Genomic DNA, 20,763 nt, shown 5'->3' with positions numbered 1-20,763 from the left:
AAGCTAATTAACCCCTCTGTCCTCTTTGCCTCCTCCTCCATCCTTGCTGTGTGACTTACCTCAAAGGTGTCTTTGGAGGTGGGAAGGAGGTGGGGACCTCTGCCTGCTGTTCCACCAGTCACCCCTCAGTTGTTGCTGGAGGGTGGGGAGAAGCATTAGCCCCCATTTCTGCTGTCTAAATTGAGGCTGCTAGTGTGTGTGAAGCATGTTCGCAGAGGGGCTGGTGGAATTAAATCTGACCCCACCCCACACACTTCTCCTGGGTACCTGGGCCAGCCGAGCACTGGGTGATCCCAATTCCATCTGGGTACCTGGGCCTGCCCAACACTGAGGAATACCAACCCCCTGGCTAGCAAACCCCAACCCCCTGCCTGGGTATCTGGGCCTGACCAGCCCTGAGGGACCCTAACCCCTCCCCGGGTACCTGGGCCTGCCCAATACTGAGAAATACCAACCTCCCTGGATACCAAACCCCAACTACCACCACCCCAGGTACCTGGGCCTGGCAGCACTGAGGGACCCCAACCCACCCCCGGGGGGTACCTAGACCTGCCCAGCATTGAGGGACACCAACACCTCCCCGCCCCGGGTATCTGGGCCTGCCCAACACTGAGGAACCCCAATCTCCTCTGGGTACCTAGGCCTGCCGAATACTAAGGAATACCAACCCGCCTGGGTACCAAACCCCAACCACCACCCCCGGGTACCTGGGCCTGCCCAACACTGAGGAACCCCAATCTCCTCTGGGTACCTAGGCCTGCTGAATACTGAGGAATACCAACCCGCCTGGGTACCAAACCCCAACCACCACCCCCGGGTACCTGGGCCTGCCCAGCACTGAGGGGTGGGGGGTCCTGACTAACCCAGCCCTTCCTCCTCAGGGCAGTGACTGCTCCCAAGATCCTACCCCTGCCCCAACCCTGAGCATGGGGCAGGGGTACTGCCCCAGGGGGCTCTAATCTCCCTCCCTGCCTGGGCAGCTCAGAGAACCCTGTTTCCCCCTCCCTGGCTGCAGCCTCCTGCCCCCACCCCATGGCTCTGGGCACTGTGTGTGTGGGTGTCACTGCCCCTCACACCGCGACACCCCCAGCACAGCTTCTCCCCGCTTCCCCACCTGCTCCATGGGAAGCCTCCCATTGGAGGAGGTTCCTGTCATTCACTCAGGGCAGCTTCTTGTTCGTTGAAATGTTCCAACCTGGGACTCATTCCCTCCCCCTCCCTAGGGCTCCTGCCTTGGCCTCCCCCATTCCCTCCCATCTCTCCCAGCCCCCACACCAGGGGCTCCCCATTCCCTGCTTCCGCTGCCCCCCTTCGCCCCTCCCCTACCTTTTCCATTTCCCACTCATGAACCCCTGCCCCCCAGCGCCCCTGCCCCATTCACATCCCCACCACTATCCACCAGCCACTCCAGCCCACCCAGCAGCTTCCCCTTCCCCGCTCCCCTCAGCCCCTCTCCTGCACCCCCCGAATTCTCCCTGGGCACACGCTGCAGGGCACCCTGCTCATGCCATTTTCACGCTCACGAGGGCATTTGCGGACACCTAGTTAACTACAACTCCTTTGTCATGTTTCCCAAGGGAGCAGGGGCTTTGCTTTACTAAATGACATGCTGGGGAGGGGGCAGGCAGGTAATTTCCCCTGGTGGCAAAGCCTGTCTTCTCCTGACCTTCTGCCCCTACCCCTAGCTGAGCCCAGGCTCCCCCTCATGCCCTCTGCAACACAGCAGTCCCCCTCCTAGCCCCCCAGCAAAACATCAGCCCCAGCAGCTTTCCATCCTCACCTCCCAGACCCTGGCAGCAGGCCTTCCCGCTCTCTCCTTCTAGCCCACAAAGTCCCATCCTCTCCATCCACTCCCAAACAGGTAGCTCCAGTGCCTGCCCCCTGCACCTCTCCTACCCCTTCCCCAGGCAAGCTCCCGCCTTCCTTCCCCTGCCTTTCCACTTCCCTGGGGACTGCCTGGATTATATACCCCACCCCCTTATCACACTGATGGGGCAGGAGGCCATGGCTGCTTGCTTCTGCAGGGAGAGGGATTTCACCTCGGTCCAGGGACCAACAGCTGAGCCAGAGTAACTGAGCCAGCTGCAGCGTCTCACCTTATCATAAGGAGCCTGGAAAAAATGGACTCAAATCACAACACAAGAATAGTGTAAACACTGGCAGCGCTGCTCCGTTAACGGCTGCAACAGTAGCCAGTCCTTCCCGCAAAGCCCTGCTGATGCCGCGTCCCCCAGCCCTCTGGTGTGGCAATGCCGCTGCGCTCTCTCCTCCATGGGGCATCAGCGACCCAGCATCACAGGTGCACTGTTGTGGCTCATTCTTTAGTTCCCCTGTTTCCTGCTTTCCTGCCTCTGAGCCTGGCTCCCAGACTTGTTCCTGACAAACACAGGCACAGAATATCCATTGAATCAATACAAGCTTTCACTGCTCCTGCAGCTGCTGCCATGTTCCGGCTTCAGACACATGGGGAGCTGTAAGGCCAGGCCCAGCCAGCATTATACTTACTGGCTCTACGGGGCAGAGCTGGGGCACCCCTGTTTCAGTCCCAGGGTGATTAGAAATGTGATCCCCAAAACGTTTTCATGTGGCAGCGTCAAACTATTGCTGTGATGGCACAAGATGAAACGTCCTCGAAACCCAGCGCGATGCCGCATGGGAGGTGTCCTGATGTCATCACCACATAGTGGGGAGGAGGGGGCATCAAAATTCCACAGCAATAAGGCAGCAAGACCAGGTGCCAAAATGTCATTCTGCCACGGTGGGATCAACACAGCAATGCCCAGGACAGAGTCAATACCGTAAAGAGCGCCCCGAGATCTAGCCGGCACATTCCACCCTGCCTCAGAGCCCGTGAGACTAGAGCCAGGGCAAAGGGTGAAGCATTGCGACAACCGGAGCTCACAGTATGTGGCCAGCCTGGATTCGAAACCTGATCAAGGCACACTCCCTAAGGAGGAGGGTAGGGGAACTGGAAAAGGAACAAGTCCCCATTTAAACCCCAGCCCCGTGCACAGGCCTGGAACATGGGTCAGCAGGGCCAGCCTGACTTAGTGGCTCACGTGCTTGTTTGCTTTGGCCTAAGTCCTGGATGTAGTAGGAAGAGAGCCTGAGACATAAGACCTTGTATTGGAGGCCTGGTATGAGGCAGGACCTGCTCACAGAATTTGGCAAGAACAGGGCTGATATTGCAGAAATACACATTCCTAAGAAGTGCTCACGCAAACACATCCCGATATCGAGTGATACCAGAACATCCCGATATCAGGGATGGAACAAAAACATTCCCCAAGGATAACAGGAACACACTGACCCTCCTAAAAGATAAGGTCAGGATGACAGCAGATAATAAAGATGTTTTGATCAAACCAACAAGTACAAGGTAATGGGTAATAACTAGTCACGTCGGGGGTGGTAACTAACTATGTCAAAGGGGCAGTACTAACTTATTTGTATCGGGGTATAAAGATGTATATCAGAGGGAGTATCTTTGTCTGGCCTTAGGGAGGAATGGAAAGTCCTGCCGCTCACTGAGCTGGTCCATTGTTACGGGCATACATGTATTAGTGGTCCAATAGAGTCTGCGGGATACTAGTACCAGCCTTTGTAGATAATAAACCTGGCTGGATGCCTTCATACCTTAGTGGATCTTGTGGTCATTGGGCGATTCCCTCGAGGTCTGCCATGCCAGCTGTCTGCTCAGGGCTGGGGCGGCACACAGAGGGAACACACTCACACAGCCAAACACCTATCAACATCTAACCACACTGGAGAACAGATTAGACCTATTGATTTGCAGTAAATTGCTTTCTCAACAGCTGAAGCATCCAACCCATATTGTTCCTGAGTGCAGGGATTGTGGCACTGCCTGTCCCTCCCCCGCAGCAGGGTAACTGCATGTAGCTTTATTTTTAACCAGACTTTTCTGTAGCCTTGGATGGGAGGCCAGGGCTCAGGGCACGTCTCGGAGCACATATATTATCTGTCTGCAGGAAGGTCCTTCCCAGTCCCACTCAATGAGCGGACACCTCCCAGACACCTGCAATAAACTCTCACAGGCTGCCGCCCCAGAGCTTGGCTGAACCAATGATTGTGCAGGTAACACCCTGTAAGGGGAAAGCACTGTTTGCCAAAGCTTTGAACCTGAGCAGAGCCCCGTCTCACGTCGCGAGTGACTACCCACATCCCTACAGCCTCGCTTCACGATCCAGCTGCAATATTCCGGGGTGGTTCCTTTTCCAGACTCCCTCCTCTGCTGCACTGAACTGTCTATAGTGCGACAGGCCTCAGGGTACAATCTGGACTGTTGAACAGCTGTGGCTCCTTAATCCTCTAGCCTGGGGGGCCTTTTACACACTGCTGTGCTGTCAGAATAGCTGTTCCTGTCTACATCTCCCCTGTTTCCTATTTACATCTCCCTCGTCACATATTTTACCAGGACAATAATGTTCATCAGATTATGAGTTTTCAAATGATACCTCACAAGGCTTACTTTGCACAAAATTTACTATAGTCTTGTAAAAGTGGTGACCATAATAGTACAGACATCATACAGTCCCGTGAGCCCATTAGAGAGGCACCACACAATGGCTTTTTAGCTTATTGTTTTTAAAGTTAAAGGTCAGTAAAGCCCTGCTGTTGGGGCAAACCAAGGCCAGACTCTCGTGTGTTCTCAGAAGTTTAATGTCTCTGCAGAAGAATAACATGCACAGATCGCCCCAGGCTGGGACCTAAGGTCTCCCCAGAAGTGACTGCCTAAGAAGGAGTACTGTGGAAAGGGATCTGGGGGTCATAGTGGATCACAAGCTAAATATGAGTCAGCTGTGTAACACTGTCACAAAAAAATCAAACATCCTTCTGGGATGTATTAGCAGGAGTGTTGTAAGCAAGACACGAGAAGTAATTCTTCCGCTCTAGTCGGTGCTGATATGGCCTCAGCTGGAGTATTGTGTCCAGTTCTTGGCACCACATTTCAGGAAAGTTGTGGACAAATTGGAGAAAGTCCAGAGGACAGCAACAAAAATGATTAAAGTGCTAGAAAACATATGATCTATGAGGGAAGATTGAAAAATTGGGTTTGTTTAGTCTGGAGAAGAGAAGACTGAGAGGGGACATGATAACAGTTTTCAAATACATAAAAGTTGTTACAAGGAGGAGGGAGAAAAATTGTTCTTGTTAAATTCTGAGGATAGGACACGAAGCATTGGGCTGAAATTGCAGCAAGGGAAGTTTAGGTTGGACTTCCTAGGAAAAACTTCCTGTCTGGGTAGTTAAGCACTGGAACAAACTGCCTAGGGTGGCTGTGGAATCTCGTCACCGGAGATGTTTAAGAGTATGTTGGACAAACACCTGTCAGGGATGGTCTAGCTAATACTTAGTCCTGTCTTGAGTGCAGGGGACTGGACTAGACGACCTCTCGAGGTCCCTTCCAGTCCTACCCCTCTATGATTCCTTAGCTGGAAGGAGTGGGCTGCTGCTCTCACTGAGACAGCCACAGGGACAGATGTGCACGGAGAGCCAGTGTTACACACAGCACCTAACACTAGCCTTTTCCAGGTCAAAATGTCCCCTAGGCCCTAAGGTCCGTGAAGCTTGCTTCTCTCTCCATCACAGCAGAGCAAGGCAGTGCTGGTGGCCACTTCTTGAGCCTCTGCTAACCTCTGGTAGCCTGATAGGGTGGGAGTAGGCTGGGAGACGGTGTGGGGGAAGGGAGGCTGAGAGAGTCTCTTTAGAGGGGTTTGGGGTTTAAAAGAACAGCCCCAAAGGAGCTTTTATCAGGTCAAATAAGTAAACCCTGGAGCCTGGAAGTAGCAGAGAATCCCCCGGTAGAATTGCATTGCGCTCCCCCCATGCAACAGCACTGTCCTACCCGGAGCAGCATTTCAGAGTCAATGGCAGGAGCTGGACTTCACCCAGGAGAGCAGGGAAAGGTAGGGGAGGACACTCTCTAGAGAAAAAGCCATGGCTAAATCACAACCTCCTTTCCTGGCACAGGCCGGCCTGCGACTCACCTGGCCAATAGCCCCACCCAGCTGCCATCTCACCCCATGGGCATTCAATTGTGCCAGGGGACTTTCCCCATGGTTCCCATATTTATGGCTCCTGCACCTTTAGCAGCCCAGTCTGTGAGATGCCCACGCTCCCAGCTCCTGCTGACTCAGGGCTGGGACTGACTGGGGCCCTGGACTCAGACTCCGACGAGATAGCAAAGCCCAGACCACGGCTGGAAAGGCACAGAATATATACACATATCTACACATCAATGCCCAGAGTCCCTTGAGTGCGGGGAACACTCGGTTCCAAAGGCCCCAATCCTCTGCTCTGGCAGCAGCACCCATCTCCTTCCAACATCAGCTGCTGGAGATGCTATCTGACTCTGTGGCATCCAGGGGCCCTGCCAGGGGTTTCCCCTTCCCCTTCCTCCTGAAGAGCTTCTTCACAAAGAGCAGTCTCCCTCGGCCTCTGGGGCCTGTGTGGCTGGGACCTGGCTCCTGCAGGGCTACCCGCTGCTTCTGGCTGATGGTGCTGACAGCTTCTGCCACAGCAATCTCGACAGCAGTGCTGGGGTCACCATGCAGCGCCTGGAGGGCTGCGGGGAGGAAGAGAAACCCCTTTGGGATGAGATACCTGTGTATAAACACAGATCCCTGGGGCAAGGACCACACTGGCCAAGCCCTACAATGACCATGGGCTGCATCCTCAAGGTCAGAGCCCCCAGCATGCGGACCAGGCACTGACAGCACCAGGTGCATTTCCCGCAGTCCTGGGCTTGTTTGTGCGAGCAGTGGCAGTGCCTACCGAGGCTGGATCCAGCGTCCCGCTGGGAGGGGGTGTTTGGCCCCCACCATCCAGCCCGTGAGCTTCCAGCCACACTCACCTGCCAGCTGCCCTGATGTCAATGCACAGCCACCCCAGTGACCCCAAGGGCATTGCTCCCCATTTGCTCTGCTGCAAGCAAGAGCAGAACGTGGCCCTCGGCATCAGCAGTTCTCATGTTTGCCCCTTCTGCTCTGTGCCAGCTGGATGGGCCCTGGTGGGTGGCTCCTTGGGCAGGGGGTGGGGTGGGGTGGGGTGGTCTGGGGAACTTACAGCACAGCAGCTTTCCCAGATCCAGCTGCTGGACATGCTGGGCCTCCATGTTCTCTGCAAGGATCCCTGGAGACACAAGAGGAGCATGTTGTCCCAGGGTGCTGGAAGGTAGGGTGGGTTCCTGACACCTTGAACCCAGGGCCCCAGGCTTTGGGCCAGAATCTCACAAGAATGGCTGTTCTCATGAGATTCTGGCCTTGTCTGGACCAGAACCACAACATGGCACCTCCTGGGCTAGAGCCAATCTGGGCCCAAGCCACAGGGGCCGATTCAGAGCCAGGGGTTCAAACTGGACCCTCCCACCGCATTCAAAAGGGGTCAGATTAATGGCTCTGTCTTGGGCCTATCTCCTGGCTTTCCCTGGAGTCACACCACTGCCCTCGTGGGCCTGGCTCCGGAGCTGCAACCTGGCCGCGAAGGCAGGGTCACTCCACCCTGTTCCCCGTCGCCATCGGGGTGCTGATCACTGGGCACTGTCTCACCTGCCAGCTTGGCTGCTGCCAGTCTGATCCCCTCCCAGTGGCTGTGGAGGTGCAGGCAGGTCTCAATGATGAGACTGTCCAGCAGCACAGGGTCCTTCTGGGCCTAGGAGGGACCAGCGACAGAGACGGCATGAGTTCCTCCTGACCTAGAGACAGGTCAGCCCCCCTGCTCACCACAGCCTGATCCTGGAAATGAGGGGTGGGGAGGGGGATGGAGAAATCAGACCAAACCCTGCCTGGGGCTGGGGAGGCTAAATCCTAAACAACAGAGCTGTAGAGCCCTGAGCTCCCATGACACAGGTGCTTTGGACACACAGGTGTGCTCACAGCCTGCCTCTCAGAGCTGCTCCTGGGGCCTTAGCAAGGGAATGAGCAGGAGGGAGGAAGGGCTACCCTGCTGTTGGGTCTAAAGCACAGTCACAGAGAATGGCCCAGCTTCGGCAGCTCTCTCACCAGCTGTTTGCAGACGTGTCCCATCAAGTGTTCGTGCCTCTCCCCGGAGGCGCCTGTCAGGAGCCTACTGTCAAAGGCTCCCCCGAGCCCCGTGAGGCCTATGAACGGGGCGCACACCTGGAAGGCAGTGTAGCAGGCCTGGAAGCAGAGAAGTGGTGAGTCGGGGCCCCATGCACAGGGACAAAGCTCTCCACTGTCCAGACTATTGCAGACAGGTGGGGGTGGGGACTCTGCTGGGACAGAGATCAGGTACACAAGGGGTGTCCGCTACACAGTGACCCCTGTGCAACCCCCTTGTGAAGGGGTCACTAACCTTGCCCTAGCATGGAAGAGGCTAAGGAGCTACCCTGGGCTGGAGAGGCCCAGCCCCCACAGTGGCACCTCATATATGGAGTAACTGGACTCCCACATGTGCATCCCCATGTAGCCTAAAGGGGGTGCCCCATCACGGACAGATTTGTGATACCCCTCCAATGGGATACACCCAGGTACCCCCAAAGCCCGATCCAGCCCCTCCCAGTGGGTTATACCCACTCAATGCACCCTCAGTTCTGCTCCCTATGACCCTCATCTCACTGGGGTTACTCTGAGGGCAGCACTTGGCCCAGGATCACCCATCGCTTGTCAGCCTCCCTCCTTGGCAAAAGCAGTGCGAGCAGGTTGAGATGGGGCTCTCTCCCTGTCTGCGTCTGTGTCTCAGGATCAGGCCCAGCAGGGGGTCTCTCTCCCTGTCAGTGACTCTGCACCCGCGTCTCAGGATCAGGCCCAGCAGGGGGGCTCTCTCCCTGTCAGTGACTCTGCACCCGCGTCTCAGGATCAGGCCCAGCAGGGGGGCTCTCTCCCTGTCAGTGACTCTGCGCCAGCATCTCAGGATCAGGCCCAGCAGGGGGCTCTCTCCCTGTCAGTGACTCTGCACCCGCGTCTCAGGATTAGGCCCAGCAGGGGGCTCTCTCCCAGTCTGCGCCCGCATCTCAGGATCAGGACCGGCAGGGGGGCTCTCCCTGCGTCTCACCGTGGCTGCTTCGGGGCTTGGATCCCGCACATGGAGCATGAGAGCGGCCCAGCTGCTCCTCACTTCCCCTGTGAAGAGCTGCCGGTGCTTGTGGTGGGCCGAGCTGGCCAGGGCCCCGAACAGGCCAAATGCTGCCGCGCGCACGGTGCCGTCCTCCTGCCGCAGAGAGCAGAGGGCAGAGTCAGTGGGCACGCCCGAGAGTGGGCAATGCCCCAACGGAGGGGCAGCAAGCACCCACCCCATTCTCTGTCCTGCTCCCAGGTCCTATGCCTGGAGAGCCGGAGCTGGTCTGGGGAACCCAGGCAATGGGGGTGTCCCTGAGAGCCGGCACCCTGAGCCCCTGCTCTAGGGGGTGCAGGGGGAGAGCTCTGTCCGTGCACTGGGGTGACTCACGTGTGGGAAGTGTGCCCGGGCCTGCGCAGCCATGGGCTGGTAGAGGCGGCCCATGTCACGCTCGCTCAGCTGCTCCAGCATCTTGCACAGGGCCCGCATGCTCTCGCCCACGACCTGGGGGCTGCTGGGCTCAGCCAAGGGGCGGCGCAGGGTGTCCAGCAGGAGCTGCCTGTGCTTCTTCACCTGAATGGAACCCGACAATCAGACAGACCCCAGTGCCCCCCAGGATCCAGGTGAGTGGAGCGCAGAATGTGATGGGGAGGGGCCAGCTGGGGGGCCAGGTGAGGGAGGGGGCTGTGTGGTGGGAAGGGGCTGGCTGGGGGTCTGGGTGAGTGGGAGGGTGTGACGAAGTGGAAATGTTCTTAATGTTTTCTCTGAATAATGTATGGGTGCCTCAGTTTCCCCCATGCAGTTCTTAAGTATCTAGGTGGTGGGATAAGGGTGTATGATTGCTGCAAAGCCCTAGAGGGCAGGTGCGTGCAGGGGTCTGCACAAAGAATGGCCGACGCCCTGTCTCCTGGCAACTGATGGCCTGAGCCTCTCCTGGGCCCCTCCTCTGCAACTGAAGGTGTTGGAGAACAAAGAGATCAGGTGCCCTCCTGGCCCAGGAGAGAGACAAAGTGTGAGGAAGTGGAACGGTTCGATGTGACGAAGTGGGACTGTTCTTAATGTTCTCTCTGAATACTGTGTGGGTGCCTCAGTTTCCCCTAGGCATTTCTTAAGTATCTAGGTGGTGGGATAAGCTGTGTAATTGTTGCAGAGCCTTAGAGGGCAGTGTGAGGCTGTCTAGGCAGAGAATGGCCGACACCCTGTCTCCTGGCAACTGATGGCCTGGGCCCCTCCTCTGCAAAGTTGCCAACTAAAGGTGTTGGAGAACAAAGAGATCAGGTGGCCTCCTGGCCCGGGAAAGAGAGAAAGGCGAGAGAAGGGGCTGGAGAATTTCAGTTTGGAGCTGGCTGGGGAAATGGAGGGAGGGCCAGATGGGGCTCTGGCCACCCTGCCCCCAAGACTGGGGAAATGGAGGGAGGGCCAGATGGGGCTCTGGCCTCCCCACCCCCCAAGATGGACCTGACTGAGGGGTCCTGGTCTCTGTACCTACCAGCTCTGTTTTAGATCATGTTCCTGTCGTCTAATAAACCTTCTGTTTTACTGGCTGGCTGAGAGTCACGTCTGACTATGGAATTGGGGTGCAGGGCCCTCTGGCTTCCCCAGGAGCCCCGCCTGTGCAGACTCGCTGTGGGAAGCGCACGGAGGGGCAGAGGATGCTGAATGAGCCAGGAAGGTGGAAGCTGTGTGAGCCTTTTTGCCCTGGAGAGGAGGCTGCCCCAGATTCCTGACTGGCTTCGTAGGGAGTAGTTCCAGAGCATCGCCTGGTGACTCTGTGACAGAGGGATATGCAGTCGGGAGGGGCCAGCTGGGGGGCCGGGGGAGTGAAGGGTGATATGTAATGGGGAGGGGCCGGCTGGGGGGCCGGGTGAGTGGAGGGTGGTATATAATGGGGAGGGGCCGGCTGGGGATCCTCCTGCTTCAGTCTCTGCCCCAGGTGCAGGAGGGGTGGCACCAGCCATACTGCGAACATCCCCCAGACCTGACTGCCTCTAGTGTTAGAGCCCAGGGCAAGGAGGGTTGCTGGAAATAAAAAAATGCAGCCCCTGGACTTCCCTCCCGCCGGCCGCGCTGCTCCCCTTGCGCCACCTCTGGCCACACTGCCCTCTGCCCACCTTCTGCGGTGCCCCCTGGGGCATGTTCCCCAGCCCACGGGCTGCCAGCCAACGGATGGTGTCACTCTCGTCGCTGGCCCCTGCCACCAGGTGCTTCAAGACAGGTTTCAGCAGCTTCCTCTGCCACAGCACGGGGTGACTCATTAGCTGAGGGACAAGAGACCACGATCATGGCCAGGGACGCGGAGTCACTCATCGGGCAGTTTGGCAGCAGGGCACAGCCCCAGCTCCCTCCGGCTCCAGGCTGGGGGGTTCAGCTCTGCCAGGCACCACAGTGCCTCTCGGCGCTCTCATGGGGTGGGGTGACTCTCCCCCGGGCTCAGCGCATTGCACGCAGGGGGTGCGTGGGTCTCACTGTCCTCTTAGCAGCTGGGGAAACTGAGGCAGTGAGCGGGGAAGTGACTCACTGAGGGGCCAGTGGCAGAGTGGGTACAGGACCCAGCCCTCCAGTCTCACTCCCCTGTCCCAGCCTGGCTGGAGAGGAGATGGGCGTGGCTGGGCTGGCTCTCCAGGGAGTTTCTCCAGGCCAGACCCTGTAGCTCTCTCTGGCTCCCAGGATAACCTGCCTCTACTGCTGCCCGGGGTCTGCCAAGGCCTGGCCTGGCCTGATGGGAGGGGCGGAGTGCACTGAATGGGCCAGTCCTACAGCTGGGATCCTCCTTTCCCACAGTCCGTGAGGCTTTGGCTCAGGGCAGCCATTTGGGCCCACGGCCAGTGCCAGCCTGTGACTTCAGGGTGCTGTCTGGCTGCTCATCCACCCAGTGAGGAGGAGGGCGAGCCAGGAAGCCTGGGCTGGAGGGCGAACTCCTCTGGGCTGGACTCTGCTCTCCCCAAGGGGGTGTCAAGCAGGGTGGAGCCAGAGAAGGGAGAGCAGGGCCTGCCCTGGTGTTGGTTCTGATTCCCAGCACAATGGACAGGGGCTACTCCCAGCTGGAACGAAGCAGGGGTGCAGCAAGGGACCCTGGGGTGCAAAGGAGCGGGGCCTAGAGCAGGGTTGCTCAGCCTCTGCCCAGCCTCCCAAAATCCTGCCCCCCATGTGCAGGGCAGTGGGGCCCTGCTCCCCTGAAAGGAGGGGCAGAATGTGCCCTCAATGTGCCACTGCTGGCCAGGAGAACGAGGGGCACAGCAGAAGTGCCAGGGGGTGACGGCTCTCAGGGGGTTCTATGTAAAATGGAGGGAGAACACAGCCCCTGGGCCCATCCCATTGCCTGCCCAGCTGCCTTCCCACCCCGTGCCCACCCATCACCCGCCCAGGCAGCACCCTGGGGAGAGCCCATCTGGGGCCCGTCTCACCTCAGCGTAGAAGGCTGTGCCAGTGACTCTCCAGTCCTCACACGGGGAGCTCAGGGACGGGGACAGGAGCTGCAGGATCCTGTCCAGTGGTGCCTCGCCCACCTGCACCAGAGCCCTGTGTACAGAGCAGCAGGGGTGAGTCTGGGCAGTGTCTGGGCTGGCAGAGGTAAGCAAGAGCTGCCTGCAGGGGCTCTGAGCACCCCCTGGGGTGAGTGGCCCAAACCAGCTCCTCCGCCCAAGGGCCCCAGAGTCACTGTGGAGGAGGCAGAAAGGTTTGGAATATTTTTCTGCAAAGGATGTGTGGCTCCGTTTCCCCTCTCTCTGGATTGCTACCCACTGGTGTGAAGGGGTTCCCTTCCCCTCTGGACCGGGGAGCAGCAAGAGTTGGGTAAATGGCCCATAGACTGCAGAGTAGGAATGAGGTCTCAGAGAGATGCTGCCTGGGAGATGCAGTGGAAGACCCACCATAAGGCCTGGCAGCCAAAGGGAGCAGTGATCACAGTGGGACGGGTCTGGGAGAGGAGGGGCTGCCACGCAGCAGACTGGGGTATGGGAGCTCTAGCCAGGCAGGGACAGACGAGTCCAGGAGTCTTGGCCCCCGAGAGTGAGGTGCTGTCCAGCACAGACCCCCAGAGGAGCTCTGCTTTGCCATGAATTCCTGTATCCCTGGCCACTAGTCACTGCCCTGCGTCGCTGCCTCACTTCACAGGGGCCTGAACTCAGCGGCATGGGGAGGGCCCAATCTCGAAGCAGTCTGCCTTGCAGAAAGTGGAGGCCCAGGGTCTAACACACCACTGGGGACTCTGCAGAGAGACAGCAGAAGGGCTGGAGGCCCACTCCTCACCTGGCCAGCAGGGAGACACCTTCGGGGAAGCTGCGGGGATCCTCCAGAAGGCGCCAGCCTTGCTCCTTGTCCAGGGTCCTGGACACGTCCTGCAGGCCCTTGGCGAGCACGGCTCTGAGCGCCACCACCATCAGGCTGGGGAGACAGCAGGGCTGCTCTGGTGAACGGGGATGCAGGCTCCAGCTAATGCCTGGCTATCCTCAGCCCTGTGCCCCCATGTGTCACTAACCCCCATGGACAGAGGGGGAAAATGAGGCCCAGAGAGGGCCTGGGACTTGGCCAGGAATGCCTAGAGAATGAGGCAGGACTGAAATCAGAACCCAGCTGGCTGAATCCCAGGGCCCAGCCCCACTGCCCAGGCTAAGGGGCACAGCTGAAGCGGGGGAGCAGAGCAGAGATGGGGGAGGGCAGAGGCCAGAGGGATCCTGTCAGCGGCAGACCATGGGGCTAGCGGCACCAGATCCTTCCCAGGCACTGAGTGCAGGACGGGACGAATGGGGACCTGGGGGGTGTTCTTGCCCCTGGGTGTTTCCTCTGAGGGGATGCTGGTGCAGAATGGGAAGGAGTGTCCTTGTTCTCAGACAACACCTATGACGGGTGGGGACGGCCTTGTCCTTGGGCATTGCTGGTAGGGTGACCAGATACCAAGTGTAAAAAATCGTGACAGGGAGTGGGGGGGTAATAGGTGCCTATATAAAAAAAAGCCCCCAAAATCGGGACTGTCCCTATAAAATTGGGACATAGGGTCACCCTAATTCCTGGTTAGGGGTGGGGGGCTGGGGTCGATAGGAATGCCTCGCCCCAAACACTACCTGTGGGGGACAGAGGGTGGAGTGCCCTTGCCCCAGGCTTAACCTGTGAGGAGTGGGGGTGGGGTGCCCTTGCCCCAGACGCTACCTGCAGGGGTGGGAGTGGGGTGCCCTTGCCCCAGACGTTACCTGCGGGGGGTGGAGGGTGGGGGTGCAGCTCCCTTTGGGCCGGCCAGGGGTCTCTCAGCCCTGGAGGGCAATGGCATGTCGCTGTCCAGGGTGCGGCTGAGCTGGTACAGGAGGGCATAGCAGAGCTCAGGGAGCAGTGAGCCTAGTCCATTCCCGACCGCTGCCCCCATCACCACCTCGCCGATGGCACAGACCACCTGTGGGACGGGCCCACACGGCGTTAACAGGAGCTACCCTCCCCCTGATGGCATCCCCTGCACCCTGGCGGATGCTGCCTAGTGAATCACAGGTGTAGGGGCCCAGCGTCCCAGCCAGGGTGCTGAACTGGCCAGGAGGGATCTGTGTCTGGTTGGGAAAAGAAAGAGAATAACAAATGGGCTTCACCTGGGTGCAACCAGCCCCTCGCCTCGCCTCGGCCCAGGATCTGGTCCATACCAGACAGTGACCTCACTCTGCCAACAGCTGCCTGCTCCCAGGGAACAGCCTGACTGCTCCTGAGAGCAAGCTCCACTCCCCTGGCTGACATGGCCCATGGGCCCTTCTCTGCCCCAGAAGGGTCTGTGGAGAGAGGAGGGGGCAGAGCCTGCCCCAGAGGGGTCTGTGCCTTATGCCAATCCAGGGCCTTCTTCCTTCCATGAAATCTGCCCTGGAAGGACCTAGCAGCTCCCTGCCCAGCCAGCAACGGGATCCAGCAGCCCATGGACTGGGTCATAGAATCATAGAAGATTAGGGTTGGAAGAGACCTCAGGAGGCCAGGGGGCTCAAAGCAGGACCAACCCCAACTAAATCCTCCCAGCCAGGGATTTGTCAAGCCGGGCCTTAAAAACCTCTAAGGGATGGAGATTCCACCACCTCCCTAGGTAACCCATTCCAGTGCTTCACCACCCTCCAGGTGAAATAGTGTTTCCTAATATCCAACCTAGACCTCCCCCACTGCAGCTTGAGACCATTGCTCCTTGTTCTGTCATCAGCTACCACTGAGACCAGTCTAGATCCATCCTCTTTGGAACCCCCCTTCAGGTAGTTGTCCCACAGCCCAGTGCTGGTGGAGGGTGGGGGCTGGCTGTCCCCTCCCTGTAATTGCCATACCCACAGCCCCCCTGCACTCACCGAGAGGGGACTGGCAACTGCTACCTCCTGGGTCTCAGCCCCTTGCTCTGCTGCTGGCCCCCTGGGGATCCGGTCTAGCAAATCCTTTAGGATATCCTGGAAGAAATCCTCAGCAGCCAGAGCTGCCCAGAGCTCCTTGCTGTCCCTAGAGCATAGCAGACCCAGAGACATCTGTTAGTGGGAGCCCCCGCTCCAGGCCCAGACACCACCTCGCTGCAGCTGGGGACCTTTGTGTGGGCAGGGCCCACTCTAATGCCCTGGGGTGAAAGTCTCTGGCTTTACTGCCCCTCTCATGCTCCTTTGGGAGTCAGGGCCCAGCTTAGGGGACTCAGCTTCTCCGGAGTCCCAGGCCAGAGCAGGTCAGACCTCTCCCAGCCCTGCGCCCCCATTGGCTGGAGGAGTTTGGGGGTCTAAACTTGGACCCGTGACCTTGAAGCGCATGTGGAGCAGGAAGTGAGGCTGACTCAGCAGGACCCCAAAAGTGTTGGGCTAGATGTGGGTGCACCCCTGGCTTGTGTTTAGGGCCAGCCTGCACCTGTTCCCCCTGCCCTTGCCCCAGAGATCGGGGGGGTGGGGGTGGGCGGGGGGTAACCCTCGCTAGGAAAGCGCTGAGGAACCTTGCCCAAGCTGTGGAATCACATCAGCCCTTGGACCAGGGATGTGGGGCAAAGGGCACCTCCTGGGTTGCTCCCTGGTACATGTGGCATGTGGCTCACCCCACCGCTAGGAGACCTGTGCTGGGCCAGGTGCTGCACTCACCTATCCAATGGCAGGGGGCGCTGTAGGAGGTAGGTGATCACAGTCTCCTGGTGGTGCTGAGCCAGCAGCGAGACTGCCTGGGCCAGGAGCCCTCTCGGCGCAGGGTCCTCCGTGCAGCGCAGGTAGGTGCTGGTGATGCTCAGGATGGCCTGGACCTGGCCATGACAGAGAGGTTACCCTGGCCCACTCCTCGGGAACGCCAGCAGCGGAGAAGCCTCCCTACCACATATCTTCTGCCACTCACTTGGCCCCCCAGCCAGCTCCTCCCCATCACATATCATCCTCTGCTCACCCAGCCCCTGTCCCCTCCCCTCCCCGTGCCTGGGGGAAGGGGCTGCTGCCTCCCTGCAGCTCTTGATCAGAGCCCCTGACAGACAGTCTCAGGGAGCCCCGCTGCCACAAACCCAGCCCTGAACAGCCACGGCCAGCCCAGCTTTACTGTGTCCTTCAGGTCACTGGCGCGGTCTGTCAGGAGCGTGTGAAACCACAGGACACTGGCTTGGTCACAGGCCTGGCTCACGGCCCCCAGGCTCTCCAGCAGGGTCTGGGTGAAGGGCAGGATCTCCGCCTTGGGCAGGGCCCTGCTGACGATCTGCAGAGAGAGGGGCACAGCCATGGCCTGGGGTTGCTGCTCGCTCCTCAGCCAGGCAGGGCCCCAGGGAGAGTTTGGCCATGAGCAGGGAGCAGGGCTGTCCCTGGCTGCTCTCCCCTGCAGGCTGCTGGCCCCTCTGGGGAGAATCCCTGCCCCAGAGATCCAGCCAGAGCCAGTGTGTGCTGGGAGGGGCGTGGGAAGTCTGCTCAGTGCTGGGGCATCCCGCATCCAGGTAGTGGAGTTCCTGGTTCTGCCCCTTGCTTTTGCCCATGGGAGATCCACACTGTCACCCAGCATGCCCCTGTGAATCCCCTCCTGGTTACTGACAAGGAGCCTCCCAGTTGCCAGCTCATTGCCCCAGCCGCCCGGCCTCCTACAAGCAGCTCAGCCCAGTAGCCCCCTCCCCAGGTGGCCCAGCCCAGTAGCTGCCTGACTCAGCTCTTGGAGTCCTTACTTTGGCCAGTTTGATAGATGCATCCCACACCTTGCCGGGATCTGCACTCTGCAGCTCCTGACACATGCACCTCAGCGCCCACTCCTTATCTCGGCCCCTCAGGGTCCAAGGCTGCTTGGTAACTGCAGGAATCAACCAGGGGAAGATGCTTAGCCTGGCCTGTGGGCCCGAGCCACTGCCCCTTGGGTGCCATTATTAGTGCACCCGGAGCTGCTGAGGCTGGGGGCCCAGCCCCTCATGGCATTGAGCCTGGCACATGCTTGTGTCTGGCCCTCTATTCACCCCAAGGCATCTGCAATGCCATACCCTGAATGGGCCCTCAATTCACCCCGGGACACCCCTGGGCCATGCCCTCTATTTGCCCCAGGCACCCCCGGGCCATGCCCCATGCCACCCCCGGGGCCATGCCCTCTATTTGCCCCAGGGCACCCGCTGCCCCTGAGGCCTCCGCACCTTGTATGTCTAGCAGGCACCTGATGGCATCCCCTGCACCCTGGCGGATGCTGCCCAGTGAGTCACAGGTGTAGGGGCCCAGCGTCCCAGCCAGGGTGCTGAACTGGCCAGGAGGGATCTGTGTCTGGTTGGGAAAAGAAAGAGAATAACAAATGGGCTTCACCTGGGTGCAACCAGCCCCTCGCCTCGCCTCGGCCCAGGATCTGGTCCATACCAGACAGTGACCTCACTCTGCCAACAGCTGCCTGCTCCCAGGGAACAGCCTGACTGCTCCTGAGAGCAAGCCCTTTCCCCGCAGGGGCTGAGTGTGCTCACAGCCAGGGAGGTACCGAGGGGCTGCCCCCAGGCCACTCGCTGCTGTGCGGGGGCTGCTGGGGCCCAGGGATCCTGCTCTGCCCTTCCCCATATGGGACCCATGGGGATATCCTGGGGCAGAGGCAGAGTGCCTGAGCTGGCTGCAGGCAGGCGCTGGGCCAGGCAGGTGGGGTGGTACTCACGGTGATGGTAACCATCTGGAGATACGCCCTCAGCAGGTGGGTACTGACCCGCATGGCACGTGCACGCTCCCACACCTGCTCTGACACCAGCCATCTCTGCAGGAGCTGTGGGCAGAGCAGGGCAATGAGCAAACCCCCCACCAATTGCACCTGGGGGAGGAGGGGCCCAGCGAGGGTGGGGAATGGCACCTGGAGAGGCCTCCGCATGGCACCTCCTGGGCCATGCCTGGAGCAGTGCTTGGCTCCCAGCCCCCTGAAGGGGGAGGGGCTGTGCAGACAGCCTGTGGCTCCTCTCCCCCTGGCGGTGCAGGTCTTCAAAGAATGGAGACCAGGAAAGTGGGGGCAGTCCAACCACCCTTCCCTCTGGGATGCAGTGCTCCAGGGAGTGTTTCTGCCCAGACAAGGAGGTTTTTCTGTGGGGTCCTTCCCCCCTCTAGCTCCTGTCTGAAATGAGCCCCATGTTGGGCAAAGGCTGAGCCTGACCCTCCTAGACTCCGGGCACCCCCCAGGGGACCCTGAGGTGACAGGAGCCATCAAGGAGTCTGGACAGATGGACAGGAGACCTCCCTGCCCAGCCCCCACTCACCCGGAAGGTTCTCTGGAGTCGCTCTGGCGTCTCATCCTCCTCCAGCAACATCTCCATTAGCCCCTCCAGGGTGGCCATGGTGCTGGCATAAAGAGTCTGCAACCCAGAGGGAGGAGTGAGGCCCTGGTGGGGCTGGCAAGGGGCAGAGGGGGCTGGTACCTAGGCCTAGCCCTCGGGGGAGTGATGCCTAGGCACCATGACCCTGCGGGGGTGCCCGGTCAGGGGCAGGGAGGACGGGCTTTCACATACCTGGATGGGCCCCACATCCGCAGTGAACTCCTGGGGAGGCAGGGAGAAGACACTATCAAGACACTGCTCCATCAACTCCTGATTCTTTTCACAGCTCAGTGGCTGCTTCACTTTACTGGCAGGAGAGAGCATGGCGGGAGGTGTTAGAGGCAGGGCAGAGACCCACAGACCTCTCCAGGCCAACACCCCTTCCCCCTGCTTCCTTCCCTGCCTCCCTTCCCCTGGGGCTCCCCCAGTGCCTCCATCCCTGCCTCCCTCTCCCCAGGGTTCTCCCCTTGCTCTCTTGGGTGTGCAGGGGTTGCTCTGCCAGCAGGCAGGGGCTCTGTGCCCAACAGGGCTCTCCTGCAGAGATCAGGAGCAATCTGCAGTGATCTGAGTGCCAGTGATCTCGACGGGACTTTTTCAGCTCTGGGGCCCAAGCCACCCTGGGAACTGAGCCCCTGGCTCTAGGAAGGCTGGGCAGCTCTCCCCACACTAGTGGCACCATGGGGGTCACCCTCCTGCTTCATACGCTGCCCTGCACAGCCCATGTCAGGGCTTGCCCATGCTAGTCACCATGAGTAAGGATGACCAAAGTGCCAGCTGGTGTAGAGGGGGCTAGGGGCAGAGCAATACCCACCTCAGGTGCCCGATGGCCACCATTGCCTCCTGACGAACTGTGGAGAGCAGGGAGCTGCGTGGCTCAGCCTTAATGATCTCCTGAAGTACACACAGAGAGACCAAGAACCTGGGGGGAGGCCATGGTATCCCTGGGGGCGACAATGGGACTCCCCCCCCGCCAGGGGGACTGACATAATGCCCAGAATTGATGGGGGGGGGGGGGGGAAGGGCTGATGGAACTTCCCAGTGCCCATGGGACTGCATCCCCTGACCCCAAGCCAGCCTCTGCGTCTTGCCAGCAGCCTCAGGGCAGGTTTGGACAGCGTTGGGATGACCTCCAGAGAGCAGCCCACTCCCCAGCTACTCCCAAGGACACAGTTATCCAGTTCTATCCCAGAGCCCTAGCCTGCTGGAGCCAGGGAAATGAGACCCCAGCTCAGGGCAACCCCGAGGCCATGAGGCTGCTCCCCCAGGACTGGGGATCCCCGCACTCACCAGCAGCTGGCTGAGCAGCACCTGTTTGTGGGGAAGCTGGTGGGGTTGGGATTCCCCGCTCCTCTGGACGGCCAGGCTGACTGCGGAGGTGCTCTCAATGAAGCGCAGAGTAAGGGCCGTGTCCTACATCCCCGCAGAGAGGAGAGTGGGAATGAGAGTTGGACACAGCCTCCCCAGCCCTTTGGGGTGAGTACAGGCTCCCAGTCCAGGGAGGCCCCCCGACCCAGGAGAGGACCCTGGCCGCCCCATCACTCCCCTCATAGGAAGGGCCCAAAGTCATATGGCACCCGGATGGGGAGGGGCCCAGAAGCTTATGAATACCCCCACCCCACAGAAGAGAACCAGATTCATGGAACAGCAGCATAAACTAGTCCCATGCACCAGCATCCCCAGGGCTGAGACTGAGCCTGGCTGCCAGCAGCCCACAGCCTGGCCCAGCCCCAGCCTTCCCGCAATTCATGCAGATGCCCCAGCCCGAGCTGCATGGGCCCTGGGGGACACACTGGGATCATACTCGCTGCTCGTTACCATCTGCCTGGCGTTTAGTCCCAGCGCCTGAAAAACAAAATGGGAGCAGCTGTCAGACATCAGCATTGAAGCCTCCAGGGATAAGCCAGGGCCCCCAGAGCCACCTCCCCCTGCGGGGGGGCAGCATGGAGCCATGCTCATTGTGCCAGGGGGCCCTCAGACCCACCTCCCTCTGGTCCCTGTGCAGGTTTAAAGCTGTATGGCCCAGAGAAAGGAGG

At 59.7% G+C, this 20,763-nt stretch overlaps 3 protein-coding genes across 3 annotated transcripts in view; all 3 read right to left on the bottom strand.

The window, feature by feature from the left end:
- Positions 1-5,058: 5,058 nt before the first annotated feature.
- LOC102940321 (maestro heat-like repeat-containing protein family member 2A) lies at positions 5,059-13,419 on the bottom strand. Its single transcript, XM_007065456.3, has 9 exons — positions 13,285-13,419; positions 12,441-12,555; positions 11,148-11,294; positions 9,427-9,609; positions 9,034-9,189; positions 8,022-8,159; positions 7,569-7,671; positions 7,087-7,152; positions 5,059-6,586 (listed from the first exon to the last, which is right to left on the bottom strand). Exons 1-9 carry the CDS (start codon positions 13,413-13,415, stop codon positions 6,348-6,350), a joined length of 1,278 nt encoding a protein of 425 aa, XP_007065518.3. The 5' UTR covers positions 13,416-13,419; the 3' UTR covers positions 5,059-6,347.
- A 799-nt stretch (positions 13,420-14,218) lies between these two features.
- Positions 14,219-20,297, bottom strand: LOC122463228 (maestro heat-like repeat-containing protein family member 2A). The gene is made up of 12 exons (XM_043531437.1): positions 20,241-20,297; positions 20,018-20,140; positions 19,542-19,621; positions 18,923-19,037; positions 18,674-18,769; positions 18,088-18,192; positions 17,591-17,714; positions 17,138-17,259; positions 16,531-16,683; positions 16,092-16,246; positions 15,333-15,477; positions 14,219-14,419 (listed from the first exon to the last, which is right to left on the bottom strand). The coding sequence occupies exons 1-12, from the start codon at positions 20,295-20,297 to the stop codon at positions 14,219-14,221; spliced, it is 1,476 nt and encodes a 491-aa protein (XP_043387372.1).
- A 154-nt stretch (positions 20,298-20,451) lies between these two features.
- LOC122463227 (maestro heat-like repeat-containing protein family member 2A) overlaps positions 20,452-20,763 on the bottom strand; it is a 47,777-nt gene continuing 47,465 nt past the window's right edge. The window contains exon 23 of the mRNA XM_043531436.1: positions 20,452-20,572. Coding sequence (XP_043387371.1) covers positions 20,474-20,572 — 99 coding nt within the window. The 3' untranslated portion in view covers positions 20,452-20,473. The remainder of the gene's footprint in view (positions 20,573-20,763) is intronic.

The sequence above is a fragment of the Chelonia mydas genome, chromosome 17 (genome assembly GCF_015237465.2).
Source record: "Chelonia mydas isolate rCheMyd1 chromosome 17, rCheMyd1.pri.v2, whole genome shotgun sequence".
In the NCBI taxonomy this organism is placed as follows: domain Eukaryota; kingdom Metazoa; phylum Chordata; order Testudines; family Cheloniidae; genus Chelonia; species Chelonia mydas.
This window is presented reverse-complemented; position numbering and strand designations above follow the sequence as displayed.

What these genes read in the sequence shown, in the direction of transcription:
- LOC122463228 (XM_043531437.1), bottom strand. Translation starts at nt 20,297, where the DNA reads ATGACTTTGGGCCCTTCCTATGAGGGGAGTGATGGGGCGGCCAGGGTC. An exon ending in GTGGCCATCGGGCACCTGAG is followed by an intron (nt 19,038 to 19,541) that starts GTGGGTATTGCT and finishes CTCTCCTGCCAG; the next exon opens with TAAAGTGAAGCAGCCACTGA. An exon ending in CGGATGTGGGGCCCATCCAG is followed by an intron (nt 18,770 to 18,922) that starts GTATGTGAAAGC and finishes TCTGGGTTGCAG; the next exon opens with ACTCTTTATGCCAGCACCAT.
- LOC102940321 (XM_007065456.3), bottom strand. Translation starts at nt 13,415, where the DNA reads ATGGTGGTGGCGCTCAGAGCCGTGCTCGCCAAGGGCCTGCAGGACGTG. An exon ending in CCCGGGCACACTTCCCACAC is followed by an intron (nt 9,190 to 9,426) that starts GTGAGTCACCCC and finishes TCTCTGCGGCAG; the next exon opens with GAGGACGGCACCGTGCGCGC. An exon ending in GGCAGCAGCCAAGCTGGCAG is followed by an intron (nt 7,153 to 7,568) that starts GTGAGACAGTGC and finishes TTGTGTCTCCAG; the next exon opens with GGATCCTTGCAGAGAACATG.